The 16,631-nt window shown below is 40.4% G+C and overlaps 1 protein-coding gene across 2 annotated transcripts in view; it reads left to right on the top strand.

Annotated features, from left to right (window-relative positions):
* ctdp1 (CTD (carboxy-terminal domain, RNA polymerase II, polypeptide A) phosphatase, subunit 1) overlaps positions 1-15,142 on the top strand; it is a 73,160-nt gene extending 58,018 nt beyond the window's left edge. For both annotated transcript variants that reach the window (XM_073463540.1, XM_073463539.1), the window contains exon 13: positions 14,446-15,142. In XM_073463540.1, coding sequence (XP_073319641.1) covers positions 14,446-14,626 — 181 coding nt within the window. In that variant the 3' untranslated portion in view covers positions 14,627-15,142. The remainder of the gene's footprint in view (positions 1-14,445) is intronic.
* Positions 15,143-16,631: the final 1,489 nt, after the last annotated feature.

Below are 16,631 nucleotides of genomic sequence, written 5' to 3'. Positions count from 1 at the left end.
AAAGATATGTTATTTTAAAATAAAAATGTTTTACACCAGAGTGATCGTCGTATAATGGGGAACTAGTCAGCAAATGATGTATTATTTAATCATATTGGCTGTATTATTATCCCAAATGTACGGACATTCTTGTGAACCGCAATGGATTGTTTTGCACCTCACTGAGCAAGAGAGTCTGACATACCCTCCACCTCAGAAACCACCAGAGAAAGTGCAGAGTGTGAGGCTGACACACCTAACATTAGCCACGCTGCAACTGCTGCTGACTTGTTTCAACATGGCACTATAGGCAACCCTGCACATTATTGTAGGCCCAGTTTATTATGCAACAGAATTTCATACAATATTCATATGTAGTAGTGGGTCCCTGCTCCGTCCATTTAAAAAAATAATAATAATAAAATAGAGGCCCTTAGCTTGAATAACCTTGAAAACCCTGGGTTTATAAAATGTAAAATAATAAAATAAAGTTGATATGGACAATTCACATAACCCAGACTCCAAAATTACTTCTTCAAATTGCTTCATTCTTTTGTTACGACTCTTTATTTACTATAAACGTCAAGAAAAGGCAGCAGATCCTTGCATTTGAGAAGCCAGAACCAGCAGATGTTTGACATTTTTGCTTGGAAAACAAAAAGATTAACCGATTGTCATCATAGTTGGCAAAAAAACGTAAGTTTGATTTACTGATCGATTAATCAACTGATCATTGCAGTCCTAGTAGGGACTAGGGTTCAGGCATTCGCAATATGAAAGCTCTTTACCATATAATGAAGTACTGTAAGAGAAACACTGATAAATTGCTTTATCTGTGTAATGAAAAGAAGAAAAATATGTACATCCCCAGAGGTCTACCCAGAATTTCTTGCCGCTCTAGAAGAGCAGCACTTGCCCCTCCCTCATTATCTCCACTGAGATGCCCTTGAGCAAGGCTCATAATACTCAACTATTCCAGTGTAGCCAATAGATGATATCATAGATAATAAGATTAATACAAAATGCCAGAGTTACAAAGTGCTTGACAATACATCATGTTTAGATAAGACTGTGAACTGAGTGAGTGTGATAAGGGAATTCCTACAAAAAGAGAAAATTAGTTTTAGTGAACCCTCCCAGAGTAAAAAAGCTTTTTAAAAATGATGCTATTATGCTGACCAATCCTAAATGCCTTATTGCTCCAAATAAAGCTGAGCGTGATCGCTGACTACTTTCCTGCAGTGGTAACAAACCTTAATAGTCATGTACTGTACCCTGCTCATATCAAGACACCGTACAGTAGAAATCCATAAGTAAAGGTCTTGTTCCAAGGGTCCTTACATGGTCAGAAATGTCATGACATCATTATTTTTCTCGACATATGATTTTCAGAAGTGTACTCTGGACAAATAGCGTTGCTGTAAAGTTATTTTCTCTAAATTTGTTCAATGCTTCAACATTATTGGCCTGACACTGTTCTTTCTGTGCTTCGGCTGTTGTTTCCTGCTCTGCTGTTATGTTTTCCTGACAGTTTCCAGAGATCTTTGTCCCATAAAACACAACAATAAGTGACAGTCCATTAACACAGGTGACCATATTCTTATTTCATTGCAAGGTTTAGCCATGGGTCAGTATTTAATAGTGGTTGTCTTCTATACATGTTTACTCAGAAGCCTGGAGTGCCCAAAACTAAAAGCCATGGAGATATTCACAAGTATAGTTATACAACACTGTGTGAATGTGTTGTGAGAAGTAATTTTAAAGCCTGGTCTCGCCTCATGGAGTCGATCAGATCCATCAGTCTGGCCCACGGGACATTTTGTCTAGTGACACCCAGCTGTCCTGTTAGTCTGACAATGAAGCCTGACACCTGAATCCCAAAGGTGCTTTGAAAGGTGTCACACGCAGGAAGGGAGGATTATGAATGTAACGCGGGTTTAAAAGACATTGACAGCAGTCCGCCTTGCCCGGCTGCCCCTTGTGAGCACACTGAATCCAGGAGTGTGTGTTTCTCAGCGGAGCAGTGTGGAGAAACGACGCGATGATCCCCGTGCTCCCTGTCCCTGACAAACACAGCCCAGCAGTGCGAGAGAGAGGGCAGGCTGTGAGGAATAGGATTGCTTACTCAGGCTTTTCACATATATGAAAAGAGGAGGAAGGAGGAATACGTAAGTAGGAAAAAAAACTGCTAGTAATCTGACCCATTTTTTTCCCGCTGGCTCGTGGCTTCGAGCTGGTGATGCAAGCAGTTTTTCTATTTATGCTCTCTGCTTCGGATTGATCTCACTATGTGGCAACGAGATGCATCTCAGGGGAAGGCTGGCCTGTTAATAGCCATTGTTTATCAGCACCCATACACATGCATAAGCTTTTTTTTCCTCACACAGAAAAGTGCATATAGTATTTTTATCTGCATAGGAAAAATAGCTTTTGCAATGCCCTTGAGGACCATCTGTAGATTTATTATCTTCATTCTCCAGCTTTATCTCCAACTTTATCTCTTGCACTGTTAGATTTTGCCATGTTGTTATGTCCAGTGCATGTGGACGGTTATTTTGCGAGAAAATGTTGAATGTATTTTTGTGGTATATGCACTTTGTATACCCAGAATAACGTTAAGCGTCCTCAGGTAACCTGTTACTGTCAGCTGAACATTTTATGGCTATGTGGAAAAAGAAAAGCCGAAGACATCCAAAGTTTTGATCTAAAAGTGTGATGTTCCAAGGCAACTAGGCCTGCTTTGGGTTCTTGAAGGTGTTTTGTCTCTTTTCCAAAAGGCTCCTGACTGAGCTAGTCCCTGGCCTACGTATGAGAGTCTGCACAGACATACCCCAAATTCTTAGCAGTGCTGCAATGTGCACCATTGATCCTGAGTCCAGAAAGAGAAGGGTCTGAGGTTTAATGTCAGTGGGCGTTCAGACTGAAAATAGAAGTCTGTTAAAGCAACACAAGGGGGCTGCGTTGGTGTGGGCTGGTTCTTCAGGTACCAAGCAGAATATGAAATGTGATACAGGTAGTACACTTTGAGTTATACTTCCTTGTTGCTGCTATTTTAATTCATTCCAATGGAAACGTTCAGATTATTGGACTTGTTCAAATAATAAAAGATGAATAAGCCACGCCAGAATCAAAACAAAATAAACCTTCCTTGTTTTTATCAAAACGCATACGCTTCCATGCTTCACCCACAGCTGACTGAAGAGCCTGAGTGTGGTCTTTGCATCGGGCTGAATATTGAGAAATAGATTACCATTAGGTTTGTTCCTGGACAGCTACCAACAATGGAGGTATGAAGAGAAGAGTACCTCATTAGGAGCCACCTCGTCATAGTGGGGCAATTAGTCGGCTTGGGAGAAAATGCTTTGAGCTCAGACGCTGCTCAGTGCTCTCCACCCACTGCATGGACTGATGAGGAGAACAGGGGTGGTGGGAAGGTGGGAGTATCAAAGTAGTCATGGTTTTATGGCAGCTTTGTTATAAAACCTTCATGTTCACGTTCAGAAATCATTTTCACTTCAACCATGATTTCATCCACAAATTTTCTTTGAACACTGATATCTTAGTTGCTGCTAGTGTTCATAGTACTGTATAAACCTCATTTTAATTAGCCTCTGTAATGTATACCTTATTCAAGATCATTCCCCTTATTGTCTCTCACCACCGCCTCTCTTACATATTCTCTTAGATGAGAGGTTTCAAATTCTGTTTCATTCATGTCCAATCAAACAATATCCATCTGAGCTTTCTGCCTCAGCAGGTATCCTGCTTCAGAGTCGAGCAGATCTGAGTATTTAAGCTGTAAACCACCGTCATAATTACCTCAGACCCAAAGTATGAATTGATGGAAGACCTTGAAGAGACAATAGGTATACACTACCTCTCTGACCAAGATGTGAATATTGTTGTCCTTAAAGAAATGACCTTTGTCCTTCAGATTTAAGTGGACAGCAGAGTCTTGACCTGAGGAGTTGGCCCATTCTTCTTCCTTGTCTTTTCGCACACATGATCCTATTTACACTTTTTACCCGTCTGTAATTCTGACAGTAGTGTCTAAAGTGAGTAGAGATTGATTTTGGACACAGTTTAGTTCCCATAGGAAATAAGCATATGTTGTAAACTGTTTTTTTAGATGGGGTACTCTACTGATTTCAGTTCATGCATCAAAGAGTCCTATTAGACTACAAACTTAGGGTTGTAGTTTGTTGTTTAGAACAAAGGGTGCTGTTGAGTTTCATTGTGGGAAATGTAGGATTCTGTGTTTTTGATAGCTTGATGTACATCTGATGCCAGTACATTCAGGACATCTTAAGATCTGCTGCTTCAGTTTGATGATCAGTCCTTAAATGTGTTTCTTGTAAGTCACCCAGCATTATCAAAACGCAGTACTGAATTGCTGGAGTGCACCTTTAAACATCCCACTCACACAATGTATTCACAAACTCCTTTCAACATGTCCAGCCTTCTTCTGCCAGGCACATTTCCCATTGTTTTGGTGACTTGATTCTCGACACCTCGCCTTTACATAGATTAACGTTTTAACTCTACGCTTTTCCAATTGACTGAACTGAACATATGAACACAGAGTCACTCCCCCAATGAAAGAACAATCGATGAATCAAGTGAAGTGTTCTGTTTCTGCCAATGCGCTTTGATTACTTTGTGTAACATTCGCATTTGTGTGCCAGGGTTTGAGTTTCATCGGCATCAAAGGCACTCATGCAAAAAAAAAATCTCAGAGCTGTTTGAGCTCCGCATAGTCGCATTAAATTTTCCTCTCTACTATTTTGAATTTTATTCCTCGGCCCAGCTTGCATGTGTCACCTGTCATTGTGGGCTTGCTTGAGTAGGTTTTAATATTTGGGAGATACAAGAAGGAACGCAGAGAGCAGGGGCAACAGAGTTGTTTGCAAAGCTCTGCTAGAGTGTAGAAACGAATAACCCCAAAGCAAAAACTCATCTCAAATATTTTATGAGCAGGGACCCTCTGAGCTGATAAATGAATTAAGCAGCTTTGGAACTGGTCCAAAGAGAACTTCCTTTAAAAAAACTTTAAACCTTACCAATCAAAGTCCAAACAATTTGTCTTCTCCACCCTTTCTCAAGGACAGTGTGAACATTTTATGGTTGTTTATTGGCACACTGAGTGTGGATCAAGCCTGAGGCCTCTTCTTTATGGGAAAGTGCCTTTAACTAATGTCCCACCTTGCTGGTTTGTAAAAAGAACGGAGGCATATACTTTTTGTTCCCCTACTCTTTGAACCAACTCCAGAGTTCTGAGTCCAAATTTGTCTCGAGCGCCTGTGAAAAAGATTCCTACAGCCTTGTCAAAACCAGTGCTGCCAGTAAGCAGAGAAAGAAAAGAAGTATCTCCTATGAAAGGATGCCTGGGGGCTTTAATCTGATTCTGCTGCCTGTGGCTGAGCCAGAGATTAGGTTGGTTTGATGCAGACATGGGTGACTGGGGAGATATAAATGACACTGACAGTGAATCACCCAGTTGACATGCTGCATCATACCTTTGTCACACTCTAGGATGCTGCTGTTAGCAAGGCTTTTTCTTCTATGTATCGTCTATGGTCTAATAAACCTGTCACATTAATTTACCTTTTGTTTAATGTGAAAAGTCTGCTCACTGTTTTACTCTCTGATAGAGCAGGTATCAAACCCAGCTGTATGTCAATTTTACATTCACAGTTTATAGCGATTATATCAAGGCCACGATGCAGGCAAAAACAAATCTCTAGGTAACCTCAACACAATGGCTAGTTTTAGTCTCAGGAATAGTAAATCTATGTATGACAACCATATTACTGTGGAAAGCCATTTGTAGTCCATAAAGTTCTTACCCTTGAATTAAACACAAGCCACACAGGTTTAAGCCTCGCGTTTCAAAAATGGCCATGACCATTAAATTTGCATGAGATAGACTTTCCTGTTATTCCTTTATGAGCCACACAACACAGCCAACATCAAATACAGGTTAGTGGCCAAAGAAATAAAACGAACACAGTTTTCTTGTATGGTACGACCACCAGCATTGAGTGTTTACATGTGTTTTTGAGTAGAGTGTCATGAGTGTTTTAAAGTTCTTTGTTTTGGTTTTACATCCCCCAGCTTCACTCTTCTTTTTCACTCTCACTGCTCTCATCAACTCATTACCGGACACAGCAGATGGCTGCCAAAAAACGAACAAAAAAAGCAGTCCACAAACCACTGTATTCTTCCTGCCCATCACCAAACAGCATAAAGTCAAAGTTAGGGGCTTCTCGGTGAACACACTTAGGCATTTAGCAGCTAAAGTAATGCATATATCCCACAGGATACAGAGCTAAAAGGAGATGACTACTTGACCTGCATTTGTCGAGTGGCAATTTGGCAAATGTTTGCTAACACATTTACCACACCAACTTTAAAAGCTGACAAGTCAGTGTTTACAGCTTACAGCTTGTTCCCCTACCCCCAGATGGCCAACAAAAATCAAGCAAATCTGCTTTATTTTGGGGGCATAGACGGGGTTTAGCTCGGGAGGAAACTGGATTCGCACGGTCGTGTGATCATGTAATTGTGTCCCGCAAGCTGATTATTCAGCGTTTAATGACCAGCAAGAGATGTGACTGTTGTTTGAAAATACATAACAATGGCGGCTCCTCAAGAGGTTAGCATAGATGCTGCTATAGCATCAGTTACATCAGAATTGGAGAATATATTAGCGCTGAAGACTTTTCTCGATGGAAAATATGTTTTGAATCTTCTCCCAAATGGATTTGGTATGAGTTTGATTAAAGCTCTGCTACTGTTGATCTGATTTGTTGTCTGTTATTTGAAAGTGCCTGCCCTTTTCCAAACAGTTTCTAGAGGCTCCTTTCCAGATGGTTCTCTGCAACAACCCATCTGGGGCATCAGGTTAAGCTAGGGCTGCAAACCCAAAGAACATGTCAACTTCATAAAATTAGATTTTTTATTGATTATGTGAGTATTGTTTTAAGACTAAAAGACAGATAATGTGAAATTATCCTTACAGTAGCTGGCCATATACTGTACTCCAAGTAGGGCAAAGCAACAATTAACCAGCTCTTCCACATATCCAGAGCTGCTGAAGATCTGTGATTTACAGCTGTGCACAACGCTGCTCCAATGCAAACTGAATCTTTCCACCGTGAACATCCCACCTAAAATATTTGTCACAAGTGAAACTTAAAAGCAGGCAACCTCAAAAAAACTTCTCAGTCATTGTTTGAGGGCTTTATTGTTGCACCATCATGCATCTCTGTCTCCCTTTTCCTTGCAACACGGCTGAAAGTCAGAGAGTTTTTGAAACGTTGCTAAGCAAAACTGACACGTCCCTCATAAATCCTCCTCTCCCCCACAACAGCGCCTGTCTCTTTTATCCTCCTGTTTGTCAGTTTTCATAGTAAGATAATATAACGAGGGGCAGGGAAAGATAATGCCTGTATAAAAACAATCATTTAACTGCACCGCTTATCAGCTCACTGCATATGGAGCTGTTGAATGCATGAGGGACGGGGGTGATTATATCTCGCCATCTGCATTTGACACATCTGCTGTAAATGATATTGGATTGTGGGGGAAGGTACTGTTATGATACAGGACAGTGATGACCAGCATTGCTGAGTTGCAAACGTGCTTGTTGGGCTTCTTTTCAAAGCAATAACTCAGTAACTGTAAAGATCAGGCCCACATTTGGAGTCGGCTAATACAGAGTCCGTAGATGCTTTTGTAACTAATTGACCCGTATGGATGGAAGCTATTGAAGAGTGTGGAAGGATACATCATAAATCTAAGTCATGGTCAGTTATTCGGATCATTGTCTCTCGGGATAAGACCTGTCAATGTCGATCCTCCTACACACACCGGAGGAAACTTGGTCTGAGTCCTAAAAGTTGTGAGTTCATTATCGAGTTCATTAGCTCACTGTTCTGTATTCCGTGCTCTGTTTCCTCCTCTTTCACACTTAATTTCCTCCATTTGCCCTTTTGCTGCCTCTTTCCCCTCACTCCCCTCCTTCTGCTGTGAGCAGAGTTGTCAGAGGCATTTGAAGTCTTTGCTTTTACTTCTTCCTCTCCCCATTTTTCTCTGCTTCCTTCCTCACCAGTCCTAGATTAGGATGCCTTGGGTAGAGTTTGCAGCCTTGGACTTAAGTAAGAGCTTACTTCTTTTTAAGCGGTATTAGTTTCTCTGTGTCACAAGATTAAACTGTAGTCCTGGCCGTTCTGTAAATTCTTTCTGCGACTTTGCATCTCTGATTTCTCCCTTGGGTGGCGTTAGGTCCACAGTGCCTATAAATGTATCTCGGCTCAGAGCAGATGCAGTTTTCCTGACTTGTACGAGACATCTTATGTTTCTAATGCATCTCTAATGATGTGTTGAGGCAGGTGTAGCTGCAGGCTGTTTGTTCACCAGCAGGTACTCTGTAGCATGTCCTCTTGACATCCCTAATGCAATCATCCTCCCATAGTACACAGAGATAATAACATCTCAATGTAATGACCTCAACATCTGTGTCTATAATAATAGACACATTTTCACCATTTGCACTCTCATAACCGACATTTGTTGCTTTTTGTAAGACACAGAATTTTGTTCCATGCACAAATTTAATTTTGTAAACCATCTGGAGAGCTTATAATGCAAGATTTCAGCAATAAATCTGTTTTTTGTTTTTGTTTTGGCCGCAGTTTTCACCCAAATCGAGGTCCCTAATCGTTGCATAAATAACCAGAGCTCCACCTGATGTTTTCTATCTGTGGGGTCAGGGCTTCATCTGTCATTGATAGCAGCTTGATTTTAAGTGCCCCCTCAGGGCTAAGGTTCTGTCTCAGTCTTGGGTACATTTATTTAACTGTCAACATTTTAGAACTATTGGACAAGGCAGTTTTTCTTTATTGTATACTGTCTCTCACTGAGAAATATAACCAAGTCAAAAGTTCCTCTTGACACATAAAAGTACACTTTCTTGCGACTGCCCTCTGAAGTTGTGATGGTTGATTTGATTATGCTCAGTCTTTGATTTTTCCTAAGGAGTCACTTAAAACAATAGGACTGTACTCCTTTAAGAGAGAGTGGGGTGTTGGACTATACCGAGAATTTCAAAGGGCAAATTGGTCAAAACCACAAACCCCTCAGGCCTTCGGAAAGGTTAGATGGTAATGATTACAGTACTTTCGATTTTAGATTTGATCGTGTGTTCGATGATATTGGCAAAGAAGAAGTACCTGCGTCCTCGGGGCACCACGTGTGCAGTTTTCATGAGAATATTTGTATTCAAATGGGAATTTTATCAGATCGAAAAGAATAATGTGTCCTTGAGTTGTTTGTCCTTGAGGAATAATTTCAGTACTGACATAAATCATTTCCTGCTATGCTACTGGTGTGGCTCTAGGGATGTCGGTGTCAGGTGTTCAGTCCACCATTTTTGTCCGGACTGAAATATCTGAACTACTGTTGGATAGATAGCCATTAAATTTGATGGAGACATTTATGGCTCCCAAAAGATGAAGTCTACCAACTTTGGTGATACCTTTATGTTCCCTCTAGCACCACCATGACAACTATGGGATGGATTGCTATGAAATTTGATATTGATAGTCAAGGCGCCCAGATGTTGAATCACAATGACTTTCCAGACTTTTTCTTCAGCTCTGTGAGCAGATGAACATTCGTGGTTCAGAGTGAAATGTCTCTACAACTGTTGGATGGATTACAATACGATTTGGTGTAGCTGTAGAGTCATGCACAAAGAAGTATATAAAACCATCAAAAACACCAAGCCAAAAATATACTTTTAGGTACATGTGACAGGAATTTCATTAGCTGATAATGTCCATGCATACTGTACTCTACGTACACTCGCTGCACAGAAATATAAAGACATCCGATGCCTTGTTCAATAATACAACGAAAGAACTCATATTACTCGTTGTCAGATGGTAAGTGTGGAACTCATCCCAATGCAAAAACCTACAATATGTTTAGAACTGTGTTCACGTCCATAATTCCACGATTCAGCATCAGTGTCCATTTCGGAGAGTATCTGGTCTCCTTGTTCCTCGGTTTGCCGCCAGATCCTGTGAATGGCTTCGACACAGTGCCAAGAGAACACAGAAGATTGGCAAATGGTCTGGGTTTTCCAGATGTCGGTACAAAGTGGCCAAACCTGATACATTTGTCAGGGCATGGTTCGCACAGCCACAACTGTGGTGCTCGGGCATCAAAAAATATACATGTTCTCACTTGTGATCCACCAATCTCACCTTTTTGTCTTCCAGTACCAATTCAGATACCTACTCAGGCAATCAACAGATACAGATTCTTGATCCAATTCTAGTACCCTTGGCTCTACATGGATCTCATTCAGATCATTGTTATGTAAAGTTAGAGACAGAGATTGCTATGTGGGGTCCCACCAAATTTTATAATAACATTGATGTATGCAGTGAGGATCATCAGCCCATCAGTGCATCCCTAATTCTTACCAGAATTGAAAGTAAACATCTTCTGTGGTGGGAACATCCAGCTTCATCGATCCTTTGTTAAGCCTTTTTACGAGCATTGTTGCTTTGCAGATTATGCATAATGCCTGAACCATTGCTATTTAAAATCAAAATGAAAATGAAATTTGTAAAATTCCAAATTAAGTCTGGACAAGACTATTTGTTATTGATTACTCTACTCTAAGTGTTGACTGCAGGAACCCCCCCTTCATAACAGTGCACTTTAACAGCATGTGAAAGCAGCAAAAATCTAATAAAAGTGGATTTACAACTGAAGCCCGCTTCGGAGCTGACACGAGTGAACGTGGTGAGTCTGCCGCGTGTACGTCTGTGGGTGGTTGGATTAATAGACGAAGAGAATTTAGATTGGATGTAATGATGCGAAGCAGAATGCAATGAAAGAACGCGCCCCCCTCACCCCCCGCTGTCTCAACTGTTAATATTTGGAAATGGGAGAGAGATGGTGGGGTATGGGTGTAAAATCACACACACAACAAGTTTTTACTCATCCTCACAGTGTGTATATATACACACACATATACACTCAACTGCAGTGACTCATACATTGTCACCCAGCAGCCCAGGTAGCAGGAACAGTATCACTGATTGTGGTATATTGGCTCATTTTCTCACATTGTTGCCAAATAAATAATCATTAATCGCTCATCTCATTACAGCTCAGCCTCACATTAACCCTCTGACCACTGAGCCTCCATGTTGTGGCTCTGAAAATTAAACATCTTGTCAATTTGGAGGATCAGAGCTGTGCTGTTGTAACACAAACACTCCCACACTAACCACACAGTCCACAGGGGTCCAGTGTAACGTCCGCATGTCACAGAGCCTCTCTGCTGATATTAGCCGACATCTGACCTTTAATGAACACACAACCAGAGCCCCGCTGTTGTGGGATGTTAGCGAGGCTGTCTGACAGCAGTGTGGTCTAATGAGAGGGGCCCTCTCAGCAGAGGCGGTGTCAGTCCTCCACAATATCCATACAGAAGCCCTCCAAGCCCTCATTAGCATCATGCTAATAAGCCACTCTGCAGACGTTGTCATGGAGAAGCTAAAATGGAGTGGAAAGAGGGATGGCATGTTTACAGCCATAGCGAAGAATTCGTCGGACACTTAGGAATTTGTGCTTCCATTTCTTTTTTTCTCTGGGTTCATCTTGAATCCACTTGAGTGCCATGTTTACAGAAACATGTAAGATTCGTTCCATTTGAAACTTTAATGAACATGCGTCTCCAGCATACACATCTAAAACTGATATATATTTTAGTCCTTGTGGTCAACATATAGCCTAGGGCTGGGTATCAAACCTCAGTACCTTTTTTGGTTGTGTGTGAGATGTTGCCATAGCACAGACTATCGAGAAATGTCAAGTATTAAAGCAGGAACCAAATGCTGCTCAGATTCCTACTGTTCTTAACATTTTATCTGAAATTTTCAGATTTAAATCATAATTTAGCAATTTTTTATTTTATTTTGGCAAAGTTTTGTTATTGCTTTTAATGTCCTCTGAGAGTGTGGTGAGAAGATTAATGCAATATCATGGCTGTTTTTTAGGTAAAGAGCTGGAGTCAGAACATGGTTAGCGTAGCTTAGCAGATAAATATCGACCTACTGACTGTATCATAAGAGAAAGCTGGCCTGACTTTGACCAAAATTGGAAATGTATACATACGAGCAGCTTTTAAGCACACTAATTAACACATTGTACTTTGTTATTTGTTTAAATCGTACACAAAAAGAAATGTTAAGGTAAAAGTTTGTGATTGATTTTTGAAATTCAAACCTCACTTCTGCTCAAACGTGCCACTGCTTTTTTCCACTGACGCACCACAGTCCAGAGAGCCACAGCCTTCAAGAACCTGTCTGGCTGTTTCTTCATGCCTCCACTCTTCAAGCTAAGCTACGCTAACCTTGTCCAGACTTAATACTGAACACACGAGAGAGATATAAACTTTTTCATGTCACGCCCAGAAAGAAAGCACCTACGCATATTTTCTATAAATGTTTACTGTTTCTTTAAAAAATTTCGAACTTTGGAGAGCTTTTGTTGATAACTCATTGTTTTTGTATGTGTTTCTCAGATAGCCTACTACAGCTCATGTTTGATTTGCAATGTCTACTTTATTGGAAGGTTATTTTTGTTTCTGTATTTATTTAGTTAATTAAGACACAGTGTCTTCATTTTGATTTTAATGTGACCATCTCCAGAGTGGTTTGGATCTTTACAGCACCCTGGGCCTCATTTGCACTTAAATTTCATGAGATTTATCTTTTCCCCCCAATTTGCTTTCTTTTCCCAAAGGTGTTTCCTTCTTATCTCGTCCTCTTTGCTTTTCCTAACAATCTTTATCTCTCTCCTCCTGCTGTCTCTCTTTTCATGTCTCCTCCATCTCCGAGTCCCTGCTTTCCTGATTGTTCTGAATCCCTCATCACCACAGTACTGTTTTGTTCTTTAATGTTGGAGGGCCTTCACATCTCCTAGCAGCTCCTGTCAGTCCTTTGTGAATGTCTTCAGCTTGTGAGGAGTTCGGCTGTGCACCGGATACAGTCTGTGTGTAGAACAAGCCCTTGTTAATTGCATTGTGATATTCTCAAGGGGACATGCTGTGCTGAACAAGCATCCCAGCGAATTCTTCCCTTTTCTTTATATGTTCTGTTTTTTTAAATGCAGTATACTGTATTTCTTTCATATTCCAGGAAAAACAACTGGTCTTTTGTTTATTTTTTTTATTCATTATGAAATGCTATTCATTGACTACATCTCGAGAGCTCACTTTCCTAGCTGGAAAACATCCACTTGAGACTTCATTCAGATACGCACATGACCACTTCTCAAATGTTTAGGTGATGACGCCCCCACAAACACTTGAATAACTCTTGAAACTAGGCTAACTTTTTATTTTGCCTGGCATTGATTCAGAAGCAGATTTTGATGGTTGGTTTATAAAACCATATATTTCTAGAACAGCAGCCTTGTGTTTTTACTTAGAAAATTGAAAGCAAAAAGCAACATCAGCTGGTAGAGTTGCAGTCTGAATCAGGTGTGGGGGAGGATGCCTTTCTCTGTGAGAAATTTGGTATTTTTCCACTTTGGCTTCAAAACTGTGTCCATTCCGACTAATGGGCCATGCTAATGTTGCCCTCACCGTCTCTGTTGTTGAGATTCTGGAAACATGACTCAAGCAAGACGGCATATCGAGGCAGCCTGCGCAAGCTTCTTAGAGCTTTTCAAGTAAACTTCCATTTTACATAAATCATTTCAAAATGCTTGTTTCAGAGTCCAAACAAAAGTAAACACACATTAGCATGTGTAGCTAAGTACATGGGGTCTACTTCTGGGGCAACTTGCTGGCTAACCAACCTAGCCATTTGGTTAGCCAGCTAGCAAACGACCATGTCATCAGTTTATCTAATCCCTTAAAATGTGAAATGGGTTTGTTAGGCTAAACCTGTGAATGTATAGAGGTCTGCAGACTAGTTTTTCACATTGGTTGCACTGGTGAGCCTAACTTTTTCATTTGGGTGCACCAGCACAGAAATGAGGTGCATTTTAATTTAATTTCTTAACACATGATGTAAATGATTGTAAATGGGAAAAAAGGTGCAAATACATTTCAATAACATCAATTGTTTAAAAAAAAACAACTGCCAAATTGCACTTGCACCAGTGCAACCAAGATAAATGTTTAGTCATGTGCAACCAAAATAGTTGCACATGACTAAACTTCCTAAGTAACCAAGTAAACGAGTGCAGTCCATGGTTTTGTGATTATTTTCAAATTTCACTTTCAGCTTTTTCTCTGGTTGCATTTTATCTTGTAATAAAAACTACAGAGACATTCATGTTTGATGTAAATCCTCTTTTAGGCAGCAGTAGAAATGTCCCTCAGGTTAAAGGTTGACAGTTCTCTTTCTAAATCATCTTTTTTTATTTCTACAGGGGACACAAACGAAAGCATGATGAAGCCAAGGAGGAGGAGGGTGACGATGAGAAGAAGGAGGCGGCAGAGGAATCTGCTGACGAGTCTTCTAAAGACTCCAATGAGGAAGAAGGCGGCAGCAGCTCAGAGGCGGACGAGATGGCCGCTGCCTTGGAGGCGGAGCTCAATGACTTTATGTGACTTGGAAAATGAAGGGACTCAGTCACAGGAAGAGGACAACAAAAAATCAGCCCCAGTCGCCCCTACAAGTGGTACCTAAAAATCCTATTTTTCTGCTTTGGAATCGGTGTGTACTTAGGATGTATGAGCCATGAGTGTGTGCTGTAATAAAAATGAATGTCCTGTACAGAAATGACTTGTTGCGGTGTAAATAAAGGCTTAGATTTTTTTTGTAGCATTGATATATGGCCCTTTTTGGCATAAAACACTTTGATGTTAACATTTTATTGTAAGATAACAAACCATAGGAGACATGAATTTGATACCTTTTTTTGTTTTACTTTTTTCTATTTCAATTTTTATATTGATGATGAAAAGATAAATGAAATTATAAACCGTACATTTTGCTGGTCGTACATGCCAAAGAGTTTGGAATAGGTTTGCCAAGGCGTGCAGCTAAACATTTTACTCTGGACTTCCAGTTTTACTTTTCTTTTGGCCTCAACAGTTTTTTAGGGTCATAAATGCAACCAGCGGATCTAGACATTTGAATGTGTTTTCCTTGAGTCATTTCTTCCTCCTCATGGTGTTTGTACTTTTGATAGCATAACAGTAAGGTCAGTTTCTCAGTCTTTGTGAAAACCAGCCCCTCGGTGCATTAACAGTGTGAACCTATTCTTCTAACTCAACTCCCAGTTTATTATCATGTGTTTCATAAGTGTTAGTTCACCTGTCCCTTGGCGACCCACTTCTACAGTACTATCGATATTGTACAGTTCAGAAGGACAGGCACTCTCACCAGACCTCTGCTTGTGTACACTGGAGCTTATAGCTTGTGAAGCCCTGAAGGGTAAGTTCACCCAAATTACAAAAAAATCAACATATTCTACCTTTAGTGTTATCCAGCTATGCAGATAGTTTTTTTGGGGGGGCGGGGGGGACGCTTCAGCATTTACACCTTCACAGTCGTATGGAGGGCCCAGGGGGTTCATATTGTAGAAAATATATGTATATTGATGTGGAAATCTTCAGAACTAAAACTAAACTGAGTGAATGGATGGTGATTCATTTATGAGGCTAACATGTTGTCACTAGAACTGTAATCGCTAGCTTGATGATTTTCAGAGGCAACGTGTAAATCAAGCACTGCATTTATGTACAACAAAGGAGCGAGCCGCAGGTGGTCATCGGGGTGGATGGCGGGTATGGGTTAGTGCCATAACAGCACTTTAGTTGAGGTTTGGAAAAGATTTTGGTTTTAAAAATCTTCTTGTTTAAGCCACTTTGGACTTTTTGTATCAACTCAAAGCAAAACTCCAATCACCCTCCAATCTTAACTAAGTGCTGCCTGTGCCCAAACATAACCTTAACATTTTTACTAATGCTTTTGCCACTGAGCAGATATTGCTCTGTAAGATTGGATATTTTGTCAGAAAACAAATGAAGAATAGATGTTTGTAACTGTGACTTGCCGGTTATATTATGAGCAACATTTCAACAACCTAGGCAGCTTCAGTGCTGCCATTAGTGTGAAAGTGTGAATGGGTAGATGAGAGACAAATTGCTCTTTGGACAAAAGTGCCATATAAATACAGCAATTTCCCCATTATTTAAAAAAAACGAGAGAAAAAAGTGAAGAAATGTTTCCTTCAAAACAAATTAGCTGTTGCAAATTAGTTGTATATAAACAGCCTTTCTATGAGGCAACCAAAAACAGCCCTGTGTTTAAAAATAAATCAGTTGTGGCTGCATTGGTGAAGGTGTGTTGGTGTCAGTACTAATGAGAGAATGAAATACGATTCATAAAGTTTCATTTGAGTGACAGAAGGTTATAACTGTGACATCTTTATTCATGTATTGTGAAGTAAACAGAAATGCAGCGCTCACGTTATATATAATCTAACAGGAATGTTAGCTTGCACACAGTTGTTTGGCCAACACACCATCCTGTCAGGTGGTGTTAGGTGGCGTTGATGCAAAAGTTCAGTCAGATTCATTATATTTTGACTGAGTCCTCTGTGTGAGG

The sequence above is a fragment of the Pagrus major genome, chromosome 3 (assembly GCF_040436345.1).
Source record: "Pagrus major chromosome 3, Pma_NU_1.0".
Classification (NCBI taxonomy): domain Eukaryota; kingdom Metazoa; phylum Chordata; class Actinopteri; order Spariformes; family Sparidae; genus Pagrus; species Pagrus major.
The sequence above is the reverse complement of the archived record's forward strand: the minus strand, read 5'-3'. Positions and strand labels throughout refer to the sequence as shown.